Source organism: Pteropus vampyrus, unplaced genomic scaffold (genome assembly GCF_000151845.1).
Source record: "Pteropus vampyrus isolate Shadow unplaced genomic scaffold, Pvam_2.0 Scaffold46, whole genome shotgun sequence".
NCBI lineage: Eukaryota > Metazoa > Chordata > Mammalia > Chiroptera > Pteropodidae > Pteropus > Pteropus vampyrus.
Genome location: NW_011888827.1, coordinates 3845504 through 3867105, shown reverse-complemented (window position 1 = coordinate 3867105; position 21602 = coordinate 3845504). Strand labels below are relative to the sequence as shown.

The 21602-nt window shown below is 39.6% G+C and overlaps 1 protein-coding gene across 1 annotated transcript in view; it reads right to left on the bottom strand.

Annotated features, from left to right (window-relative positions):
• Positions 1–12765: 12765 nt before the first annotated feature.
• SHTN1 (shootin 1) overlaps positions 12766–21602 on the bottom strand; it is a 79990-nt gene continuing 71153 nt past the window's right edge. Inside the window, exons 16-18 of the mRNA XM_011359251.2 lie at positions 17219–17237; positions 16869–16989; positions 12766–12962 (exon numbers count right to left, since the gene is read on the bottom strand). Of these exons, the coding sequence (XP_011357553.1) occupies positions 12766–12962; positions 16869–16989; positions 17219–17237 (337 nt within the window). The remainder of the gene's footprint in view (positions 12963–16868; positions 16990–17218; positions 17238–21602) is intronic.

Below are 21602 nucleotides of genomic sequence, written 5' to 3'. Positions count from 1 at the left end.
AGCTGCTGCCATTACTGACAAGGAGAAATCTGGTCAGACCTGGGGAAGGGTGAGGGGAGGAACAAGGGCTGATGGGAGAACCCAGAGGATAAGCTGAAACGCTGTCACTATGAACTTTTTCTAAAAAGGAGAATCATGTTTCCTGAGAAATTTCTTATTTCAGATGCAGTCTCTTTTTCCCTGGAGGCTTCCTCTCTTCTCTTCTGATGCAAGAAGCTACTCCTTCTCAAGCCGAATATGTGAATTTCCTTGTGGAAAGAGATGTCCTGAAACACTCTTCTCTTGCCATGTGTCAGGAAATGAGGCAGTTGGCTGCACCTGGTCCTCTCGGAAGTCATGGTCAGAAGCCACCATCTACGGGTACTGGGCTGCTGACGTGGTGCCTGAAGCTGAGGGGTGTGCAGTAGGCAGGGCAGGGGCTACTCAGACTTATTTGGTCTTCTTGGAAACATGAGGATGTTAACCATGGGCCCTGTGGGACATGCACACCCCTGTCCCACGTCTGGATGTCAAGCCAAGTACCACCGAACCGTTAGCCAGACTCTGCCCAATGCCCTACCAGCATCTTAGCAGCTGACTCCTAAAGCAGGTCAGATCTGCCAGTCAGACACTCTTACCACTCGATACTTCTCCCTTGTTGGACTTACCACAGTTAAAATCAAATACGTGTAATTAGTTGTTTGATGTCTCTCTCTTCAAATAAAATGTAAGCGTCCATGAAACAGACTATTTAGCTTTGTTCACAGTTACAGCCTAGCTAGCACCTAGCACGGATCCATTTGTGGAATGAGCGAATGTGAATTAACTGCGCATGAAAGGCTCAGAATGAATGGGCAGAAACCAAAGCGCTGATGTGAGTAGGTCTGGAGGTCTCACTCATACAACAAAAACAATGGAATGATCAACTATTGAGAAAGTGGCCTGCGTGGTCCAGCCACAGGTACAAAAAAACCTCAAACCCAGTTTTATCACTTTCTGACTAGTGCTGTGAGATTTATCCAAATGTTTGAAAACCGCTCCATCTGGCTATCCGGTTATACTGTGCGACATGGTCACCATCGTTAAGCGACTAGCAGGATTCTGTCTTCTTTGGAGGTACTAAAAGCAGAGATGGCAGGGAGCATGAGAGGAAAGCTATGCTGCAGTGAGGACAGACCCCTTTATTTTTGCCTCGATTTGGCAATGTGCTGTCCAACCACCTTGGCCAAGGATCCGTTTCTCAAGAAGTCTGTTACTATACTTTGGGAAGCAGAACAGGATGTAGTTTCCCCAGCAGTACCTGGGTTGACTTCCTCTGACCCATGCAACACCTGAATGACTGTCTCTACTAGGGTACGGTCAGAGAAGTCGACCCACTATGAGTGACATACGGGATTTATTATGGGAATTAGGCCACAGGCAATAGAAGGAGCTGTGCAAGTCTGTTGCCCCTACGTCTGATGCCGGGCCTGAGGTCGGCAGTTTTGGCGGCTAAAAAGGAAGATGATGAAAAGTGGCAAGAGACTGAAGACAGACCAGTGCTGCAGCTGTGCCTCCCACTCACTTATCCTGAAGATGCAGATGACCTGCAGGATGAGCTGGGGCCCTTCCGCGTGGAGCTGCACATGCGCCTGGGCCAAGATTTGGAGAAGCTGGAGGAGCAGGTAGGGAAAGCTGGAGAAGCCATGGGCCAACTGCTGCCACATGCCAACTAGGTGACAACGTGCATAAACTGTTAACAGAGCCTGCCTTATATGGACCTTCAGAGCATTAAAAAAAAAAGGCTACTATGTCACTTCTGCCTTCTATATCTCATGCAAATGTCTCTTATGGCCAACCCTGACCTAGAGGCAAATGGGCAAGGGAAGTCTATGAATTAAGTTCCAGCCTAGCGAGGTTGTTATAGTCAAAGCCTCAGTCAAAGCCTGCACGTCGAGTCGACGGTCCGACTCCACCATCTTGGGTTTGAGCCCACTGTCATACAAGCCAGCCAATCTGCTCTAAGCATGCAAAGGAGTATTCATCTTATTCTAGGTGAGCAGATTCCAGCAGCCCATACTGACCTTTATCACTTCTGTAGAACTAGCATGGATGTTTTCATGCCCCTGTGCGTGTGGTGAAGCGGTAGTGGACACGTCCTAAAAAAGCTTCCTTCACCGGCTGGAGGCGGAACACTTCCAGGAAGTGCTCTCGGGGCTTCACGACAGCAACAAATGGGTGCTGATTGAACTGAAAACTCAGAAACCTTGTACCGTCAGGCTGAAATTGTCCTGGAATTGTCTCAGTCCAAAGAATTGTTCTTTTTCTTTGAAATAAGCTTCTCAACTGCAGATTAATCTATTATTAAGTCACCTGTGGTCTACAATTTGAAAACTCCTTTGAGGATTATCACTGAACTTGGCGCAGTGGGCAATTTCTCTGCATCTACACACTGAGAGTCAGAGTAACGGTTTCTCAAGGTTGATGACCAGTGACTTAGAATCCCAATGGGTTAAAAGACTAAATGGGACTACGGCAATCATCTGGTCCAAACCGTCCTTTTACAGATGAGGAAAATGACGTTTGGAGAGAGGAAGAGCCTGGCCTAAATCATGTAGCTTATCAGAAGCAGAAAAAGAATCAGGAGTTCCTCTCTCTCCACATTCCTGCTTTTTCCACAGCACTATGCTGTTTACCACAGGCATCTTCTAGAGATACGATGATGCCGCGAGCCAATTCTGGCATGTTTACTGATTTCTTTCTTTCTGAATCTCTGTGTTTAGCTGCATCTTTCAGATATGTAAATATAAAGTCCATCCCTTCAAGTTATCCTTGTTATTTTTTCCTTTGTGACTTGTGGCTCCTCCTGGTTTGAGATCATTAGGTCCATTCCTGGTTCCCATGGGAGGCTGCCCAAGGCTCTTTCTGGAATGAGGGGCCTTCCTGCTGGGCCTCCCTCTAGCTCCATTCTTGTCTTATGGAAAGAGCCCAAGCCCCATCAGTGATGGCACCAAGAACCCAGGCTCTTGCTCTCGGCAGCCATAGTGGCAGGTTCTAGAAGGTTAAATCTGAAGCTTCTCCCCCAAGGTAAAAGTCCCAGGCACTCAACTGCAACAATCCAATCGGAACTGCAGTGTACTATTATTCTGTTCAATTTTTATACTTTAATTCTTCATCTAAGGGCAATGGCCACAAATAAGGAATTAGAATTCGCTGCTCATGAAAAGTATGGCATTCTTCTGGGTGCTGGAAAATCTCCAAGTAAACAGGTGAGGTGAAATTAAAAAAGACTAAATCATGAGAAGTTGAGGCTGACAGTGATCAATGATCCCTTTTCATTTCTCAGATGAAGGCACCAAAGAACAGTGAGTTAAATGATTTGTCCAAAGGTGCACAACTTGTTAATAGCAGATACTGCGAAAACTGGAATCTCGATTTCCTATATTCTTTTGCTTACCACAGCATACTAGTAAGTCTTTTATGACCCATTCAGATAGATATTTTCATGGGTCATTTTAGATCATTTGCTCAAAGGCTATTTCAAGACAAGAAGAAAAACCAAAAAAGCTGAATAAAAGCTCGGAGACAATGTAGCAATCTACGCCACTCTACGAAGCAGGATGCCCAGGCACAACTCGGGCGCTCTTTGAGAAAGCAGCTACTTGTCCCCAACTGCCAGAGAGCCAGAGCGTGGGGCTTGGACAGATGGGGCCGCTTGCTGGTAAAAGCAAAGACCTGACTCCAAACTGTTCTGGTACCAGAAGAATCAGAACAATTGCAAACGATATTGCCAAAGCTGAACTTTAGAAAGGACTCAGTGATTTCGCAGACTCCGTTACAAGAGATGAAAGCGTAGCATTCTCATTTTTAAAAAGCACATCATTGTTTGCATTCAGTGAAATTCCTTTCAAAATCAACTTTCCACGTTCCAATTATATTCAACAACATTCTAGCTAACATTTCGGCTGCAATTCAAATTAACTAATGCCCCAAAGAGCCCTAATAGACGTGGTTCGGAGCTCAATTGAATACAATCAAAGCTCATGAAATGGAGGGGGAAATGCTTATTTCATGCAAATTCTGCATATCACTCAAGCTTAATTTTACTGATAATATAAAGGTGGGACATTTTGAACATTACAGTGAATGAAACTTTTAAGCGGTGAGAGTTATTTTATAAAATGCTACCTCTGAAAAGCTGATTGCCAAACAGTATAAAAATGGTTGGAGGCATAAATGCCAAGTTCATTTCTATTTCACTTCTGAGGTAACTATCTTTCAAATCGCAACAGCTGGACTATTTAACGCAATCTGGTGAATCAAAGTCTAGTTCTTCTCTGGTCTCCCAGTGGGACGTCTGCATTAGTCTGTGGCAGCCATCCAGCAAATGACGCACAGCCGGACGGTCTGAACTCTGTTTCATTTACAATAAAAGTGGATAAAGCCGCAATCATATTTACCACCTTCAAGGACAGAAAAAGGAAAGATTTAAATTTGTCTTTACAAAGTAGTTTCCTGGGAAAACTCCCAAGAGAAAGTCAGTTTTATATTTTCCCTTGTGTAAAAATAAGAAGTCTTCATTTTTTTTTTTTTTCCCCAAGCCCTTTATACAGTCGCTCCAGCAATGAACAGTCACGGCATTACAGCAGAGGCAGTTTTCACTGTTCCTCTCAGACACCCTCTTTTTCAAATTTTAATACACTTGTCCAAAATTTCCCCAAATGGAATTTGAAACACAAAAATGACACTTTCTATGTTATTACTAATTCTAACACTCTTGAATATAATGAAGGTAGAATGAAGCTAATTTCTTCTGGCTTTGTGTACTGTTTAAAACTCCATCTTAGCTCAAAGAATAAATTAGTTCATCCATTTGGGTCAGCTTCTATGTGAGGGAAAAATAGATGTAATTTTAAATTATGAAAAAGAACACTGTTAAACGACAGAACCCCACCGTGGCTGGAAATCTGACATCGCCTTCTACACGCTGACCTGCCGTCGAGATTAACGAGACTTCCTTTTCACAGAGGTAACAATGGCTGGGCACAGACCTCTGTGTCCACGCTTAGCCATATTTTCTTTAGCAGGGTAACTGCAGCGCAGGCACCTTGTGCGAGGGTTACATCGCAGACCGCAGGGCATGCTACGAAGGCTTGTGCCAGTTCTTTTATTCCTCTGGGCTGTGGACATTTACAGATTTCAAAATACGCTGGCCCGCGGAGGCTCAGGCAACTAGACTGTTCTCACCAGCAAGTCGACACGAAAAAAGCGTAAACTAAGATGGATTTTAGCTCAGGCGCAGATTCTGAAATGTGCGTGATACTTTTTTTTTTTTGGCTACTTTTAAAGCTCTGTGTAATTCTGCACAAGTTTTTAAGTCACTACAGAAAATCCATTCAGATCCCAACTATTAAGAGTGAATGTTATTTCAAAGAAGTACTTTCAGAGACACAAAGTCTTTCACAAAATTCATCATATATAACACTGGCTCCTCAGAAAAGCTGCCATACGCAAAATACTCGCCATTTTCATTCTAACTTTTCAGAATAATACTTTTGAATTTGTAAAGATTTTTCCTTAAATTTACTATATTATATACTTTAAACTTTTAAGATGGGAAGTCACAAATAATTCAGAGTGCTACTTTTCATCTAGTTATATGACAAAGTATATTTCAAATGAAATGTGTTTATCAGGTTTCAGAAGTTAGATCAATTTATCCTTAAATCTGAAACTGCATTTAAGTTTTAGTCGGCTATTTCTACTCGAATAAATTTAAAAACTCCCCTCTACTCCACTATACACAAATAAAAGGAAACACAGAGACTATCGAAAGATATTTTTTAAAAACATTACAAAGCACCAAAAGCAATTTGGTTCTCAGTGCAGAAGTGATATATTTTATGCTAAGTCTCTTAAAATCACAGGTGTTTGCAACTGGAGGCAAATGTTAGAAGGCAATTAATTCTTTGACAGAATCGAGAATTACTCAGCAGCATTTTAAGTCATTTTGAGATTTACTCAACAGAATTTTAACACTAGGTGTTACATAGCCTCAACGATTAATCTGGAAGAAGCTGCTGTCTACACGGCAACTCAGAACACTTGTAAGACAAAACCACGGGCGGCTCTTCCGGGCTGTCCACAGGGTAACTCCTTGGGGGGTAGGAAAAAAAGACTAAGTGAGGGGATCTCAACTTCCAGAACATCCAGTTGTTCCGCTAATTTTGTTGTTAAAACTTAATGGTGCATGTGCAGGCGCACATGGGGAACCTTTGTAGTAGTGCTTTGCGGAGCAGAGCTGTTTCCTGCAGCGTCAGTACACAATTCAGCAGTACTAAGATTACAGTGGAGAGCAAAGCAAATCCTTTAATTGTATAAGAGCGTCAGATTAAGCAGTAACTTCCATGCAGCTCGTTCTGCTAGCTAGTAGTCTCTTCCCAGAAACAAATGTTTACTAAGCACAGGGAAGTTGCCCTCCATTCCCTCCTCCACACCAAGCACACATGCACGTGTCTGCGCACGCGCGCACACACACACACACGCGCGCACACACACACACACACGCGCGCACACACACACACACACGCGCACACACACACACACACACACGGAGAGAGGAGGAGAGGTGGAGATGCGGAAATGGTGGAAATGGAAACAAGAAAAAGAAGACATATCCCCCCGCCAGGGGACTGGAAGAATGCTCCTGCTTTCCCCTTGGACGAAACGTTGACCCAAACCTCTCTTGAGGAACAGTTACACGACCGACCAAATGAATTTGAGGCAGGTTTCCCAAAAAAGTAAGTTAAAGAATCTCAATTTCTATTTAGTAACATATTCCAAATGCTCAGATTCTCTGGCTCCAACCTGAAAGGGCAGGCTTTTCCATTTCATTTTTCTACATTAGTTTCATACTGGAAAGAACGAAACAAAACTGAAGAGACCAGTCAGAGGTCAAACGATCAAAATCAATCTGACTTTTAATTCAAAACCCGAAAGGCAATTTGATTGTTTTTCTTTTACAGAAATGTTTGGTCACATTAACCAAGCAATATCTAAAATTTATCTTTTATCGACTACCCTTTGGTGTTCAGTTAATGGCCCAAACAAGGCGATTCTTAAAAAAATAAAACTGTGTGGGGCCAAAAGTCAATATGTATTTAGAAATACCACAGATCTAGAAATAAAATGCAAATTAAAATAAAAATGGTTTCATTGGAAATGGACATTTTTCAATTGAAATGAAGTCCTGTAATTGCTACATGGGTTTTTGTTTTTTTAAATTCTTCCAGGGCACAATGTGACCCGTTTTGACCTCCCAAACAAAAAAGGCAAGCTAGCTGCCTGTCTGGTGGTTAAAAAGGGAATTTAAAGGAGCTTGGTAAAGCTTAGAATCTGGGGGAGCCCAGTGAGTGAAAAGAAGCATGATGAATTAGAGAAGTGTTAACTAGAAGGGTCTCTGGTGCCTTATAAGCATCTTTGAGAATGACCGAGAGATTACACAGCTGTGAAATCACTGCAAATCACGCCACTTTCGAATGGGTTCTCCCTTTCGAAGCAAAGTTTTACAAAAGTACTGTAACTAGATGAAGTGAAAAATCATCTTCGAAGATGACCGCCTTGTTTAGTTGTAACTGTCAGGAAGTTATTCACCTTCCTGAAAGGAATTAGTAGGAAAAGTGAATGAACATGGTCGAAGAAAGCTCAGTTCGAACAACTATGGTCACTTCCAGATGAGACTGTTCCGAGAAAAAAAGCGAGATGGCAAGAACCCAAGATACCCTCAGGCCTCTGCCTGCCTGTGATACAGAACTCTGAGATCTGCTCATCTCTTCCTCCACCCTGAAGGCTCACTTGTCCTGCCTTTCTTTATAACAGAGATGCCCTAAAACATGACAACAAATGGACACCTAAGCACAAACTCAAAAAGCTACCCGATAATCGACCAAAGGTGGAGCTGCCTCAAAGAGGTACAGCATAAGGTGGCTGCAACACTAACATTTCCTTTTGGCTATGGAAGGTATGAAACAACTGGATTCACCATGAGTCAGCTTTATGTTATCATATTATATTATCATTTAGTAAAGCACCTAATGCAATGATTAAAGTTGGATGTTTTCTAGGTATTTGACTTACGGGAAGAAACTATTCAGCACGTGTGAAATGTCAATTAATAAAAAATATGCATTTGATGTGGTAATTTCCAAAGTTTAATTGTGAAGCATGTCCCTTTATTAGACATGTGACCCCAAAAACATTAAAATAATTTCTTTCGAAGTACTCTTTAAGTCTTCTTGTTAATTCGGAAGGGCTCTCCTTTCCAGAATTCTTTGTTTTACTGGGTAACATTTTCTTCCCTTGGCAAGAGATGTTTTAATGGCTTACATTAGCCTTAAGAAGAGGAGGGAGAACGGAAGAGATGACATCACCTACAAGTATGTAGGGTCAGAGGGGCAGAACGTAGCACAGGGCTAATGGGGCGACTGCAGAATCGCTGCTTTCCGCAAAAGAAAACTCATGGGCACCTTCTTCCCTCCTATTCCTCGAGCTTTTAATATGCTCACTGCAATATGCTGTATGTAGTTCAAAAGCATGGGTTTTGGAGAGAGAATGAAAAAGGTTCAAATGAAATCAGAGTCCACTATCGATTACAAACAAGATTTTGGGCAAACTGCCTCACCAACCTCAGTTTTCTCATCTGTGAAATGGAGGTATGTCTATTCTGTACATGTGGAAGAATTAACATAATATATGAAAGCACCTGGCTTCAAGAAATGTTAGTGAAATACAATAACAACAGCAAAACATCACAGAAGCAAATTCTGAAATCCGGAACCTCCAAACTGGAAAATGGTCCCATTACCTATAGCCTCCATCTATAATCAGTGTCTGCGCCCTGTGCATATATTATGGAAAGGCAGTGGTTTAGAAAACTGATCACACTCTGTTTCTTTGTTACTCCATCCAGTCTACAGACTTTTACTAGTGAAAACAGAAATCGTTCTTGTTTTTCTGACCCTATGCAACACTCGGCCTGTTTTCAGGTACTGCAGCTGTCTGAAAATAATAAAAGTTATCTTTTAAAAATTCCATAATTTGGCATTTTCATATTTTATATTGACTATCCCACCCATTGAGATTAGCTTGAATCTGACACTGTCAGATTACTCGAAATCAAAAGGAAAGAGCATGAAAGCAAAAACAAATTTATACAGTTCATTTGGTTGGCCAGCTGTTTACCCCTCACAGCATAAAAAAAAGGAGAGTATAAGCATAACTCCTGTCTGAATTATAGTCAGAATTAATGAAATTCAAATTCTCTGTTAGATTTAATGTATCATTACAAGATAGTATATACTTATGAGAAATAACAGGACACAAATATTCTAAAGCTATTATTAAAATAGAAATAAAAACAATTAGGCTTCTCCAAGTCCTGATTATCTTTTTCTCTCTTTTTTTTTCAAAAAAAAAAAAAAAAAAAAACAACTTGCTTTGCTTAGGCTGGTGACAAGAATGTTAATTTTAATTAATCCTTGTTTAATTAAGTATTAAAGGTGTCTCTTGCCCTCTTATAAGTCTCTAGGAAATAAATCCATATACTGTATGTATCTCTGGCTCTATAATTTACCAGACAGGAGTTACTCAATTATTTGGAATATACACATATGTTGATTTTCAGAATTTATTAAAAGAAAAAATATTTCCAGGAATAGCTTGATGTTATTTTTCTGGTTAAGTGAAGATCTTATACAGAAAACATCTTTGTTTCTACTCTTACTTTAAAATCTCTCTTAGAAGATTAGCAAATTTTCCTGTCCACCTGAGGCCAATCAAGAGCGAATATTTGAATCTTCCTTTTACACTGGGTATTCTGCTGTCTCTGATAACTTTGTCTTGTGTAGGTACAAAGATGCAGAAGAAGTATGCAAGACTCAGCTGAATGTAAATGACTCCTGGGCATTTAAAAAATGTTTAAAAATAACAGATAACGCCAACCGAACAACAAACAAAAATCCCTAATGTTTAGCTTGTGATTGATGAATAATGGGAAAATGCTGGTTAATTGAGTATTCCCAATAATTGATAATGTGTTGTTTGGTTGATACTAAAAATGTACTCATTCATTCACTTATTCAACAAGTATTTACTGAGAGTCTATCATAAGGCAAGAATTCTTCCAGGTGTTTGAGATACACTTGAGAACAAAACAGACAAAAAATTTCTACCTTCATGGAGCTTACATTCTACCAGAGGAAAAGAGAAAATAAGCAGGAATATAATAAAGTAGATAGTATATTAGAAGATAACTGCTATGGGGAAAAATGGAGTAGGTTAAGGGGGAATCGAAGTTTATAGGAAGATGAATTACGATTTTAAATATGGTGGTCGGGGCAGGCCTCATTGAAAAGATGACGTTTGAGCGAAGAAATGATGGAGATGCGATGGTAAGTCATACAGCTGCAGGGAGAAGGGCATTCTAGGCAGAGGGGACAGCAAAAGCAAAGGGCAAGGGTGGATCAATTCCTGGCCAGAGAGGCCAAGCTGAAGGGAGGACAGGAGGGTAAGATGGTAGGAACTGCCACGCGTGCGTGCACGCGTGTGAGCATGTGTGTGTATGTAATGATGTATGTCCTAAAGCCTACTGTGATTCATATCCTCCCTGGACCTTGAGCCAACAGTGGCACTCACCTGAAACACTGTGGTGGTGTCGCCACAGATCAAAATAAAGATGCAATTACTACAGCGCAGATAGTTTTAAAAAGCAAAGGAAACGTTTCACTTTTTAACTGCTTATCTGACTTCGAAGTGTTCTGACAATTCAGGTCTATGGGGTAAGATAATGTCGTTGCCTCTACCTTGTGGTTTATATAACAGAGTGAACTTATTATTCAGAGGCCGCCAGAAACAGCCCTGAAAGTAACCCTTCTCATTCCTGGCAGCTGGACGAGTTTCAGGGAATCCTGATAAATCATGAGTTTTTACTTTGAAAACTTACATGTTACTACATTAGGTCATACTTCTTTTCCTCATTAAAAAGCTAGGTTTACACATGAATGAAGTGTGCCATCTGGGAAGGGAATAATTACCGTGTACAAACACAAAATACTCAGATTCATTCGGATAGTCTAATGGTATTTAAGAAACAGGTTTTTCAGAAAGGTACTCTTTGCTAAATAACTTTCAATATGAAAATACATGGCATTAGTTATTTCAGCTGAAGAATGTCAAGAACTGAATAATCAAGCATTAGGTTACAAAATTTAAAAGTTAATACAGCAGCAGAGAGTATTTGTATTAGTGCTTTAAGTAGATAAATTAAATTGAAATGTGTCTCTTAAGCAGCCATTGAACAAGCAAGATGAGAAATAAATTGAGCTTCACATAGGCCTTTGTGGCATCTAACAACTGTCAACACATGGATCCTTTTCACTGTCAATTCAACACATATTTTGCAGACCTTGGGCCTGCAATTATTTCATTTCCTTTCTTGAGAATGTAATTTCCACTTACTTTTGGAGAATAAAAGGCAGACAAAAGGAGGAAGGAGTTGCAGTATTTTCTGATTAAGATTATCTGTGTAAAATGGTAAAGGAAAAAAATCTATACACACACACTGAAGCATTTCTCAGAAACTAACTTGTCTCAGCCAAATTGCTTTTGTGTCTGGATATTGGTTCAAATGTAGCCAGATTGTTGATGTCAAATTAGGTGTTAAATAAATTTAATAGGAAACATGAAGAATGAATATAGATCATCTTTCTGTTAGAACTGTTCAAATGACTGTAGTCAAAAGGAAGGAAGCACATGACTGCAGGAGAAAATGTGCTCTTAAACACAATGAAATTAGATAAAACTGTAAATCAGCAAAGCAGGCCTTTCACTCCAAAGGAGAAAAAAAAAAAAAAAGTTAATAGTACCAATGGGAGAAATGCAAGAGTGGAAGAAAATACCAGTTGGCAAAAACAGACGTAAATTGAATTTCAACTTCATTTGTCCAGGCTTCACCTTTTAAACTAAGACAAGTAGAACTACAAAAAAAGCATTCTTTCTCTCCCGATAGAACAGGAAATCAGAGGTTTAATGAACTGTGATTATAATATTCAGCTGATCTGATTTGTCTCACCTCTTCTTTTTCTTTAAGTGACAAACCCACTGACATCCTGGCAAGGGAACTAAAGCAAAACTAGACTAATTTCAAAAAGAGGCTGCCATTGTTATAAAACAAACTGATCATCTACTAGATCTGTCAGAAACACATTCAATAGCAGGATTAACTCTGTGACAAAGTGCCACTTTCAAGCAAGTCTATAGATAACTCTTTATCTATGTTTCTATCCTCGGGATAGAGCAATATTAAGGCACGTCTTTAACTGAGGGCCAGAAAATAAGGTTGTAAAAATGTACCCTTCAAAGTATATCAGAAGAGCTAGATCTTCTGAAAGATCTAGTATCTTCTTCAGCTGCTCACGAACCATTAAGAGGGATGATCTAATCGTTTAATCTTGAAAGACTGATGAAGTGTCTTCTGATGCTGAACAATCACCATCGAGGCCAGTTTTGTGTAGAAGAACCTGATTACCAAATCAGCTTGGGGGCAGGAATTCTCTTTCCACATATCTGCTTTGGATCAGAATAAGACCTCTAAGCTAGGAGCCTAGAATCAAAAGTTGGCTCATCGAACAAAAGAAGAGTATTCATTGGCTAACCAAATCGAAATCTCTCCAAAGAGAAATAAAGCAAAGTAACATACGTGTTAGTTATTACAGATTCTTCCACACACTATTTAGTAAAGAGCATCATTACTTACTGAAACGTAACCTTGGAACTTGTGCATCCTTCCAATTTACACGCCCCTTCACCTGGCTCAGGTGTCAGGGGGGACGGGCTGTTGAATTCTGCCTCCAGAGTTTTCTTGTTCAAGGCTGTTTTTGTTACACTGGATACAGAACCCAACACCGGCATGGATTTGGACTCTGAGGTTGCTAATATCCCGGTTGGACCTTAAAACCAAACACATACCTCAAGTTTAATAATTCTGTGCAATGTTGATTAATATGGTACTGAAAAACAGATTAGCTGAAAATCCCTCAGGAAGTGAAAAGGCCGAGTTTTGTTAAAAATTTCAAGAGCATGCTGGAAAATGTTCCTATTAGAAATTCGCTCTGCTCTGGAGGTACTACTGCTTTTCAATGCACCAGGACCACGCTGAGAAATTGTGTACGGACCTTTAAGAACCCACAAAACCCCAGGCCATGGTTCCCTTGCTGACCAGAGTCCTTAGAAATACTGGAATTGTGAAAACTCTTTTCTTCTCAGAGTATGGCTTTCTGACAGCCCTGCTTGAACCATTTGGCCTCTCAAGAGTTAATTCCTCCCAAAACTCAGCTCTGCATTTTAAACGCAAAATGGACTGATGTCAAAAGGCTCTTTTTAAAAGGCTCATGAAGGCTTCTTGAGCATTAAAACAGCTTTTATGAACATTTTCATTTTAATGTGATTGAGAAGTAAGTGGATTTATTTCCTGTTAATATACAGACACAGGATTATAAAATTAAGTAGCAAAGAGTTTGGCTGTTTACCTTTTAGACTTTTCTGCTCTTTGGGACAGGATTAAAAACTGTAATAGGACTTGTTACTGAAATTATTGGCATATTAACCTAAAAATTCTGGGCACGATTTATTATCTATCTTTAGTTAGAAAGATACTACCCTAGACAGTTTCTTTTTTTCTAGCAAGATTCTAGTATGTCTTTCTTGAAACTTCGGAAGATCCCTGTAAAACAAATAGATTCGTGATGTCACAAACGTACGAATACAATTAGAACTTCTAAAAATAAAGCTAGAGGACAACTTTGAAAGGTGCCAGTAAGAGAAGGACAAAATTTGGGAGTCTCTTCATCCTGAAGATACGTCAGACCGTCTCCCAACATGGAAAGTGGTACTAGCTAGCCAATCCAAAATGCTAGCTAGTCCCTGATCATCAGCATTAAGCTCTGGAATTTTATTCTTACGTTTGTATATAAATGTGTCTGATGTATTACAACAGCATAACATACAAACTCCAAAAATGAAGTTCCAATTTGCGAAATCTACGTACGAGGATCTGGAAGGCTGCTCAGCCATTCTGTTGTGGCGCCTCCTCTAGCCTTAGCCCTCCGACCGGACCTGGCAGAAAGCCTCAGCTCACAAAGCATCGGTGTCTGTCTGACTCATCCGTTTCATCTACACCATGTGGGCGGACAGCTTTATTGATAGTACTGATCGTGGGAGTTCAAAAGGCCTTTCCCTCCCACCTTTGTTAAACCTCATGTTGCATAAGGATGTGAGAGAAAAGAGAGATGAGCAGAAGGATCAAGAAAGAAAGTTCCAGAAAATATAAAGATCCAGTTGAATTCAAGGACTGCTTCAGAGCAGCTCCATCCTGCTGTTGGGTAACTGTGGACTGTAACACTAGACAGCTTTAAACGATCTATCCTTGTGGGAAAGCAAGACCCGTTTCTAAATACGCCAGCGCCTGCTACTTGTGCTGCAACTGAAGCCAGTTAAAAAAGAGGGTGAGCTACGCCACAGCTCTCATTTTTCTTACATACAAAAAGAAAAGAATGGATAATGTTTATTATTATTATTATTATTATTACATCCTGTTAAAGCTACTCAGTGTTTTCCAAGAGGCACCTGCAGCTCAGTTTGGTGGGCCACAAGTCTATGTAAAACAAGGGAATACCAGGTCCATAAGAAAAATTCTAAAGGAAAAGGTGCTTCGCTGGCCCCTGGGCTATCGAGATAACAACTAATTTGGGAGCTGAGCTCTGCGAACCTCAGGCTGCCTCTTAGGACGCTGTTCTTCTCGACTCTGTGACCTCACACTTAGCTTTGCCATAATTTGCTCTCACCACGCAGCTGTGCTGTTTTGTGTCCTAATTCACTCCCGTTACCCCAGAATCTTCACTGTCATTCCATGACCTTTATTAAAAGATTTACATGGTAAATATCTCTTCCCGTTTGACAGTAGGAGAATATCTATACCAATTTTTTTTTAAAAAAAGGTATTCCTTTTACTAGGTGATAAGAGGTTATAGGTTTGTTCCTTATCTTACCCCCTCCTTTTTTTTTTTTTTTGTTGCTTTGGCTACTAGGGAGCTCAAAAGGAAATTTCTGCATAATTCTCCTGAGTATGTATTTCCTCTCGACCCTGCCAATTAGTTTTTATTTCTCAGTCCAAATATCGATTTTATTGAATATAGATTTCTTATTCTAATTTTCCTCAAATGATATGTTGAATATATGTATACTGGTAGAATATATCCAATAAAAAAAAAGAGACTCGCCATGCCTATAAAATGTGTTCCTACCTTCCCTATATTTTGAAATATTTAAATTTCTGTACTGACTAAAAGGAAAATGTTTCCTTGTTTCTCCCATTGAAAATTAACTCTGAAATAGGGAGTGCTGCATGTTTAACCAAATTCATGAGTGAAGTAAGAATATCTCTGGAGGAATAAAAAGGTCAGTAGCAAAATACAAAATGTAAATGGCGGAGCTCTAAAATGCCATCCGCAAAGTCCTGAAAATTAATGATGGCTACATAAGCACTCTAATGATGAAACATAGGAAAAGTCACAGCACTGACGAAGTCACAAAATGAATAAACATTCATTATGGAGGCTGGTAAATGCTTGTAAAGCAATCCTAAGGAAAAAAATCTCTATGGCACCTCTTAATTTTCCGGAGAGGTAGTTATTTGGGGGAGGTGGTTCTTATAGGATAATAACAGCAGAATTTCCAGACCAAACCAAAAACTGACGAATTTTTTAAAGAAGGAAACAAAGGCTTCATCTTTTTAAAATAAAGGTTTGGCTGGTATTATGTAGCTTTCAGTTTAAGGAACCAATTTCCTCAATTGTTTGAGTAAATCCCTATGTGAAAGCTAGAGCTTGACTACCATAAACCTAAATCTTTAATAGTCTAGCAACCTAAACTTGACGTAAACATGACAGCAATGCAAATTAAACTGTTTTAATGGACTAGTTGGAGTTGACTGAACTGAGTCTAAAAGATTCAGCTTACTAGCTATGGTTGCTGATGAATTTCACTTTAGTTTTTCAAAGCCAGACTCCTGGCCACAAAGTTTCTGCTAATGACCTTGACCAAAGTGATGGAAAAAAGCTGAAAACGCAGTTAATTTTGCAACAGATTCTGAGGTGTACCATGACACAAATGCAAACTGTGAGCTCAAGACTTGCTCAGGTGGTCATCTATAGCTGCTAAGCACTGGAATTTCTCTTTCATTTGGTGCACAGGCAGAGACAAGAGACCAAACGGATCTGAAGAATCAAGATGATTTCTCTGCATTTGTAACTGATGTTAATTACTACTATTTCTACTAATTATTGTGTGCTGACTTTGTGCCAGGCACAGTGCTAAACGCTTTTTATATATTGACTTACTTAATCCTTTGAGTAATCCTGTGAGGTACTGCTTTTGTTATCGTTACCTTATAGATGAAGAAACTGAGGCACAGAGAGGTTGAGTAATTTGCATAGGAGCAAGCAGCACGTAAATGGCGGAGCTAGGATTCACTCTTACTGTCTGGTTCCAGAGCCTGTACTCAATGCTACATTTTGCCAAAGCCCATCCTGAGTATCTACACGAATGCATCTTGCATTAAGCAAAGCAGATGTATAAAAGCCTGATGACCTACAAATAAATAAGTAAACATCCCAGTCAATAAAAATACCTAAGAGTTCTTATACAATACCCATAAGTACCTTTGACCATCCAAAACTTCTCATTCACATTAAAAAAATTTAATAATTTTAAAAAGATGATTTCATGTTCTAAATGAACTTAAAGGAAGATGTTGCAAAGAGGAAGAATAGAGCTGTGGAGAATTCAAACCAGCTTACTACTGCTATCTGCTTCTGCTGTCACCTTTCTGCGACGCAAAATCCTTTCTAACTCAGTTTCACTGTGTTCAGTGTCAAGGGATTTTAAGCTTCTTGAACTAGTGGATTTGTTAAGTGTCCCCTAAAGTGAAAACAAAACAAAAACAAAAAGGTTAATGTCTTAATACAATATACAAAAGAATATAAAAATCAAATCACCAAAACATTACCAGAATTTGAATGGATTAGGAAATAAAATGAACTCTCTCTCTCTACACATGTTTTTTCATGTGTAACACCTGTTATTGGATCATTTAAGAAGACGCTATTGAAGATGTAAGATGTTAGCTTTCATACCAAAAGAACAGTACGAGAACACCTCTTGATGAGCTAACTATATGAAATTCAGTGGTGGGAAGGTACTTGTACACCGATGATTAAGATTCTGATGTGTGTTGATTGGCTGCTTGGAGAAGAGAAGGGATATAGTGAACTCACCTTAGAAGGTTATCCTGATACAGCAGCCACAAGCTACTGAACCCAACTCCTTGTGGCACTGAAAAATGTGTGGCTGATTCTTCAGAGAGAAAGACCCTGGCTGCACTATTGGTGATAATGGTGTCATGGCTGCCAAAGAAGGCACATAATGCTCTCCAGCGGCCTACCCAAAGAAGTGATGCACTGAGCACACCTTGACTTCATTGTGAAAGAGGCAAGCAAGGGCCCGGCTTCACAATTCCATAATTCTAGCAGCAGAGGCAGTGAATGTATTATTCAGGGGCCAGAAGATACTGAAGGATACAAGAGATGCTGTAAAACTGTGCTCCTGATAAAATTGCTATTGACTTTCAAGATGACAGAGAAAGACCCAGGCAGTGGTTTCCTGCCCTGGCTCCTTCAGGAAGTATATTATGAAGGGAGAGCTAAGGCTTTCCACATCCATCACCAGTCAAGCACAGAACACCAGGTGATGTATTTCTTACATGTAAGGATTTAGCACCCCACCATTACAAGTGGTCCATTTCTGCATAGGAAATACCCACTATTTCTTTGAAATTGTCCTCCTTAGCCATACTGCAGACTTGGTGAGAAAAAAATGCCAGGAGAACCACCGTATTTTGACAAGAGCAAATCAGAACCTCAAGTTTGGTATAACTTGCCAGACTTCATGCCATAGTCAGAAGGCAGTTTTTGTACACTGAGGCTGACAACTGGCCCAGCCTTTGTCACTTCTGAACTCACTCTGGATTTGCCTTAATCCTGCCCCCAGTCCCCAGCTAATTTCCTGAGGATTCTCAGAATCCTACTTGCTAAAAATGGTAACTCATGTTTCTTCTTTAGCCTATAAAACAAAAAGTAGTTTGTAAAATTAGGTGATTACAAATCTCACATGATATAGGCTATTACATTGCTTTGTTTAGAAAGGTCCCCCCCCCCCCATCGCCCCCAACCTGCATAAAATTATAGAAAAGCAGTCTGTTGTCAGGGAGAAACTTGACTAACAAGATTAGGAGATTATATTCTTTTGCTGTCAGATGCCTAACCAAAACTGATGCGTTAAGTACTTAGATAAGGCTCATATTTTAATCAAGCGTACTATTTTTCCCTACGCCCCCCCGAAGTACCTCTTTCTGCTTTTCATTTATTGAAAATATCATAAAATATAGTCAAAGGAAAATCATAATACATGTAACACTATAAAGGCTCATTTCATAATTTAAAAATTACTTAGTTTATGTAATCGTTAACAAACACGTCTGTATCTACTCACCAAGAGTTACATATCTTACTATTCAGGTAGCATACACACTGTTATGGGAAAGAAAACAGAACTAACGCCAATTAAGATAACTTTTTAAAAATGTACTAGAAAAACTGTTCCCAAATCATTTGTGTTTATAATTTTTAAAAACTTAACAGCGGTTAGATATGTAAATAGATATTTGAAAGACTTACTGGCCATTACTATTAAAATAACTCATAGAATGACTGCATTGTTTGAATGTCAAGGACATCCTATGTGATTTTTTCCAATGGCTGGAGTTGACACAAGGATGTCTTTTATTGAAGAATGTGTTTTTCACAATATTATCTATTTTTCATTTAGATAACAGCATTATTTCCCCGAATTCCTGATTGTAGTAAACTATCCTCTCATCATACCTGATGCTGAAGGAATCCATTTTCCAAGTTCTAATTCTTAAATCCCACACTTTTTTCTCTATTCACTGACTATGTTTGCTTTAGCTAATATATGAGTAAACTTTAAATAGAGGTTTCTGCATATGACTCTCCACAGAAATGACTAAGCAGCTCAGCAAATAAAGTACTTAGATTGTCTTAATTATCTATTTATATTGTAATCATAGATTTTGAGATTCAGAAATTAACCTAGAAACCACAATTGGTACACACAATTCCTTCAGTTTACAGAGAAGAGATTCAAACTCAGTGAGCCTCAGGGTTTGGGCCAGGTCCCATGATAAGGCAGTGATAGGGCTGGACTTTGAACTTGGCTCTTCCGGCTCCCAAACCTGTTCTCCATTCCTACTTTAACCACTTTGATCATTTAACCACCTTAGTCTCCGTTAGTTAAATGTTCACAATGCTGATTAACCTAATTGTCAGGTAGCAAAACCAACTGAAAAACTGAAGATATTCGAGAAAGACCTGTAAGAGAATTTTTTAAATGCTGTTTTTGTTTCTTTGATTTAGAGGCAACTGAACTTGAAAAGAGACTTTTAGTTTAATTTGTACTGATTTATTCTTTAGAAATTGCCATTTCCACTTTGAGTGACTTAAATGACTCGGGAAGACTCAAGTAGGTTTCTAACACCTGAAAACCCTTGTGGGACTATGAAAAATGACCTATATACTTTTTATCTACAATATACATAGCTTTAAAAAGTAAAGTATAAATAGCCTTGGAAAAATGAGTTCAGTCAACACAGAGACTTTAAAAATTGGCTTGGAAACTGTACAACTCAAAATAGAGTGAGGCTTTCCAAACGAGAAATTTGTTTTCTGCCCATATGCTAACTTTTAGCAACTGGCGAAGTCTCTAAATCATGAATGCTCTTTACAACTCAGGTCACATTTCGTTCCAGCCATACACCCCACACGGAGTTTATTCCTGGTCTCTGTTCTAGGAGAGAACTGATCACAGTGTTTGTTGGTTTCTTGACATCTCTTGGTACAGGTGCTCGCTTTCCCCCGGAGGCCACAATCTTTAGGCTTTTCACATTCTTTTCATGTTTGTCTCTTACATGCCTCAACTGTGAGGGTGGTGATCTGTGCTTTGCTGGGTACCAACTTTGATAACCCTAACGGTCTCAACTCCAGCAAGAAGCACCCACAAAGCCCCATCTGCGAGGGACTTCCTTTCTCTCTCTTACAAGGAGTTGTGTGGTTTCTTAGTGCCAAGCGACTAGGAGTTACAAATGAGCCATCGTTCCTTAAAGGAACTTCCGTGGGGGTAGCAGAGAGTTGCCATTTGGAAAAGAAGAGTCGGGGAGAGCACTACGCATCCCACTTCTTAAAAAACTGAATGCAAAAATATAATGTTGTCAGAATAACAGCTATAGTGATATATCGATGCCAGATAAGGCAGAGAAATCGAATGATAAACCCAGCGCAAGGAGGACAGGGGCAGTTTGCAGAGAAGAATGATGTTTTGACAATCTTTATAATTTGTAAATTATTTCACGCAGAAACCTATTTCACAGATTTCTCTCCTTAAAGTGGCACAAAATTATAGTGAATCGGATTGTATAATGAATATGACCATTAAGAGTAATGCTGCGATTCAGTAAACCTGCTATACCACCCAGCACGTGGGGATCAGGATATCCCGGGTGATCAAATTTCATATGCATCTCAAACAGGCGTCTGATTTTTCAAATAAACCTAATTTTTAAAAAAATCGAACTCAGAGAGTTTACTCTTTCTTTGATGATCAGAACTCTGCTCTAGAATCTCAGTGTCCCTGGGGAAGTAGCATTCTAACGCAGAGACCATGAAAGGGACTATCACAGGGAGTTCCCCTTAACTGGCTAACGAAGTTTTCTCATTGAGTCCATTAGGTGATAGCCACAGGCTTCTTCACTGGTTTTAACACTTTACTCTGTAGGCACACCAGCACTGTCCGCCAGTGCTGTACCTCTCACCTAAAACTAAAGCAAACTAATTAAGCCATGCTCTGTGAAGTCTACTGTTTCCTGCTTTATGAAAGTCATTCTGTTTACCACAATTATGGGGACGTCTACACGTGATGCAATGGCACAGTAACAACACACATGGGAGTATCAGCTTCGTACCTCCACCCCCATGTCTGCTGACCTGCATACTCACTGGTACTGAGACTGTAACGGGAACTGAGGACAGAGCTCTTAGTACCTAAAACATTTTCTACGTGAGGTGTTTGTCACTGACAGCAACTGCTGGACAGGGCAGTACTGGTTTATTCTGTTGGCAAAAGCTCATACCTTGGAGAGAAAAATATAATGAGAGATGGGTGCTAAGAGTGTTCTCCAATGGATGTGAATTACTTTTAGAAAATGAAATGAGTTACATAAAGAAAGAGATTTTTATTTTATTCTCCGATTCATCATCGAATAAACTTTTTAACTGTGAGGAAAAGCAGATTATGACCCTCATACTAATATGTTTGGGGGGCAAGGGGTTCAAATTTACATTAGGTGCCAAGGATTCCATTTTCATGCCCAAAGTTAAGCACCATCCTTGTAAGAGACTCTA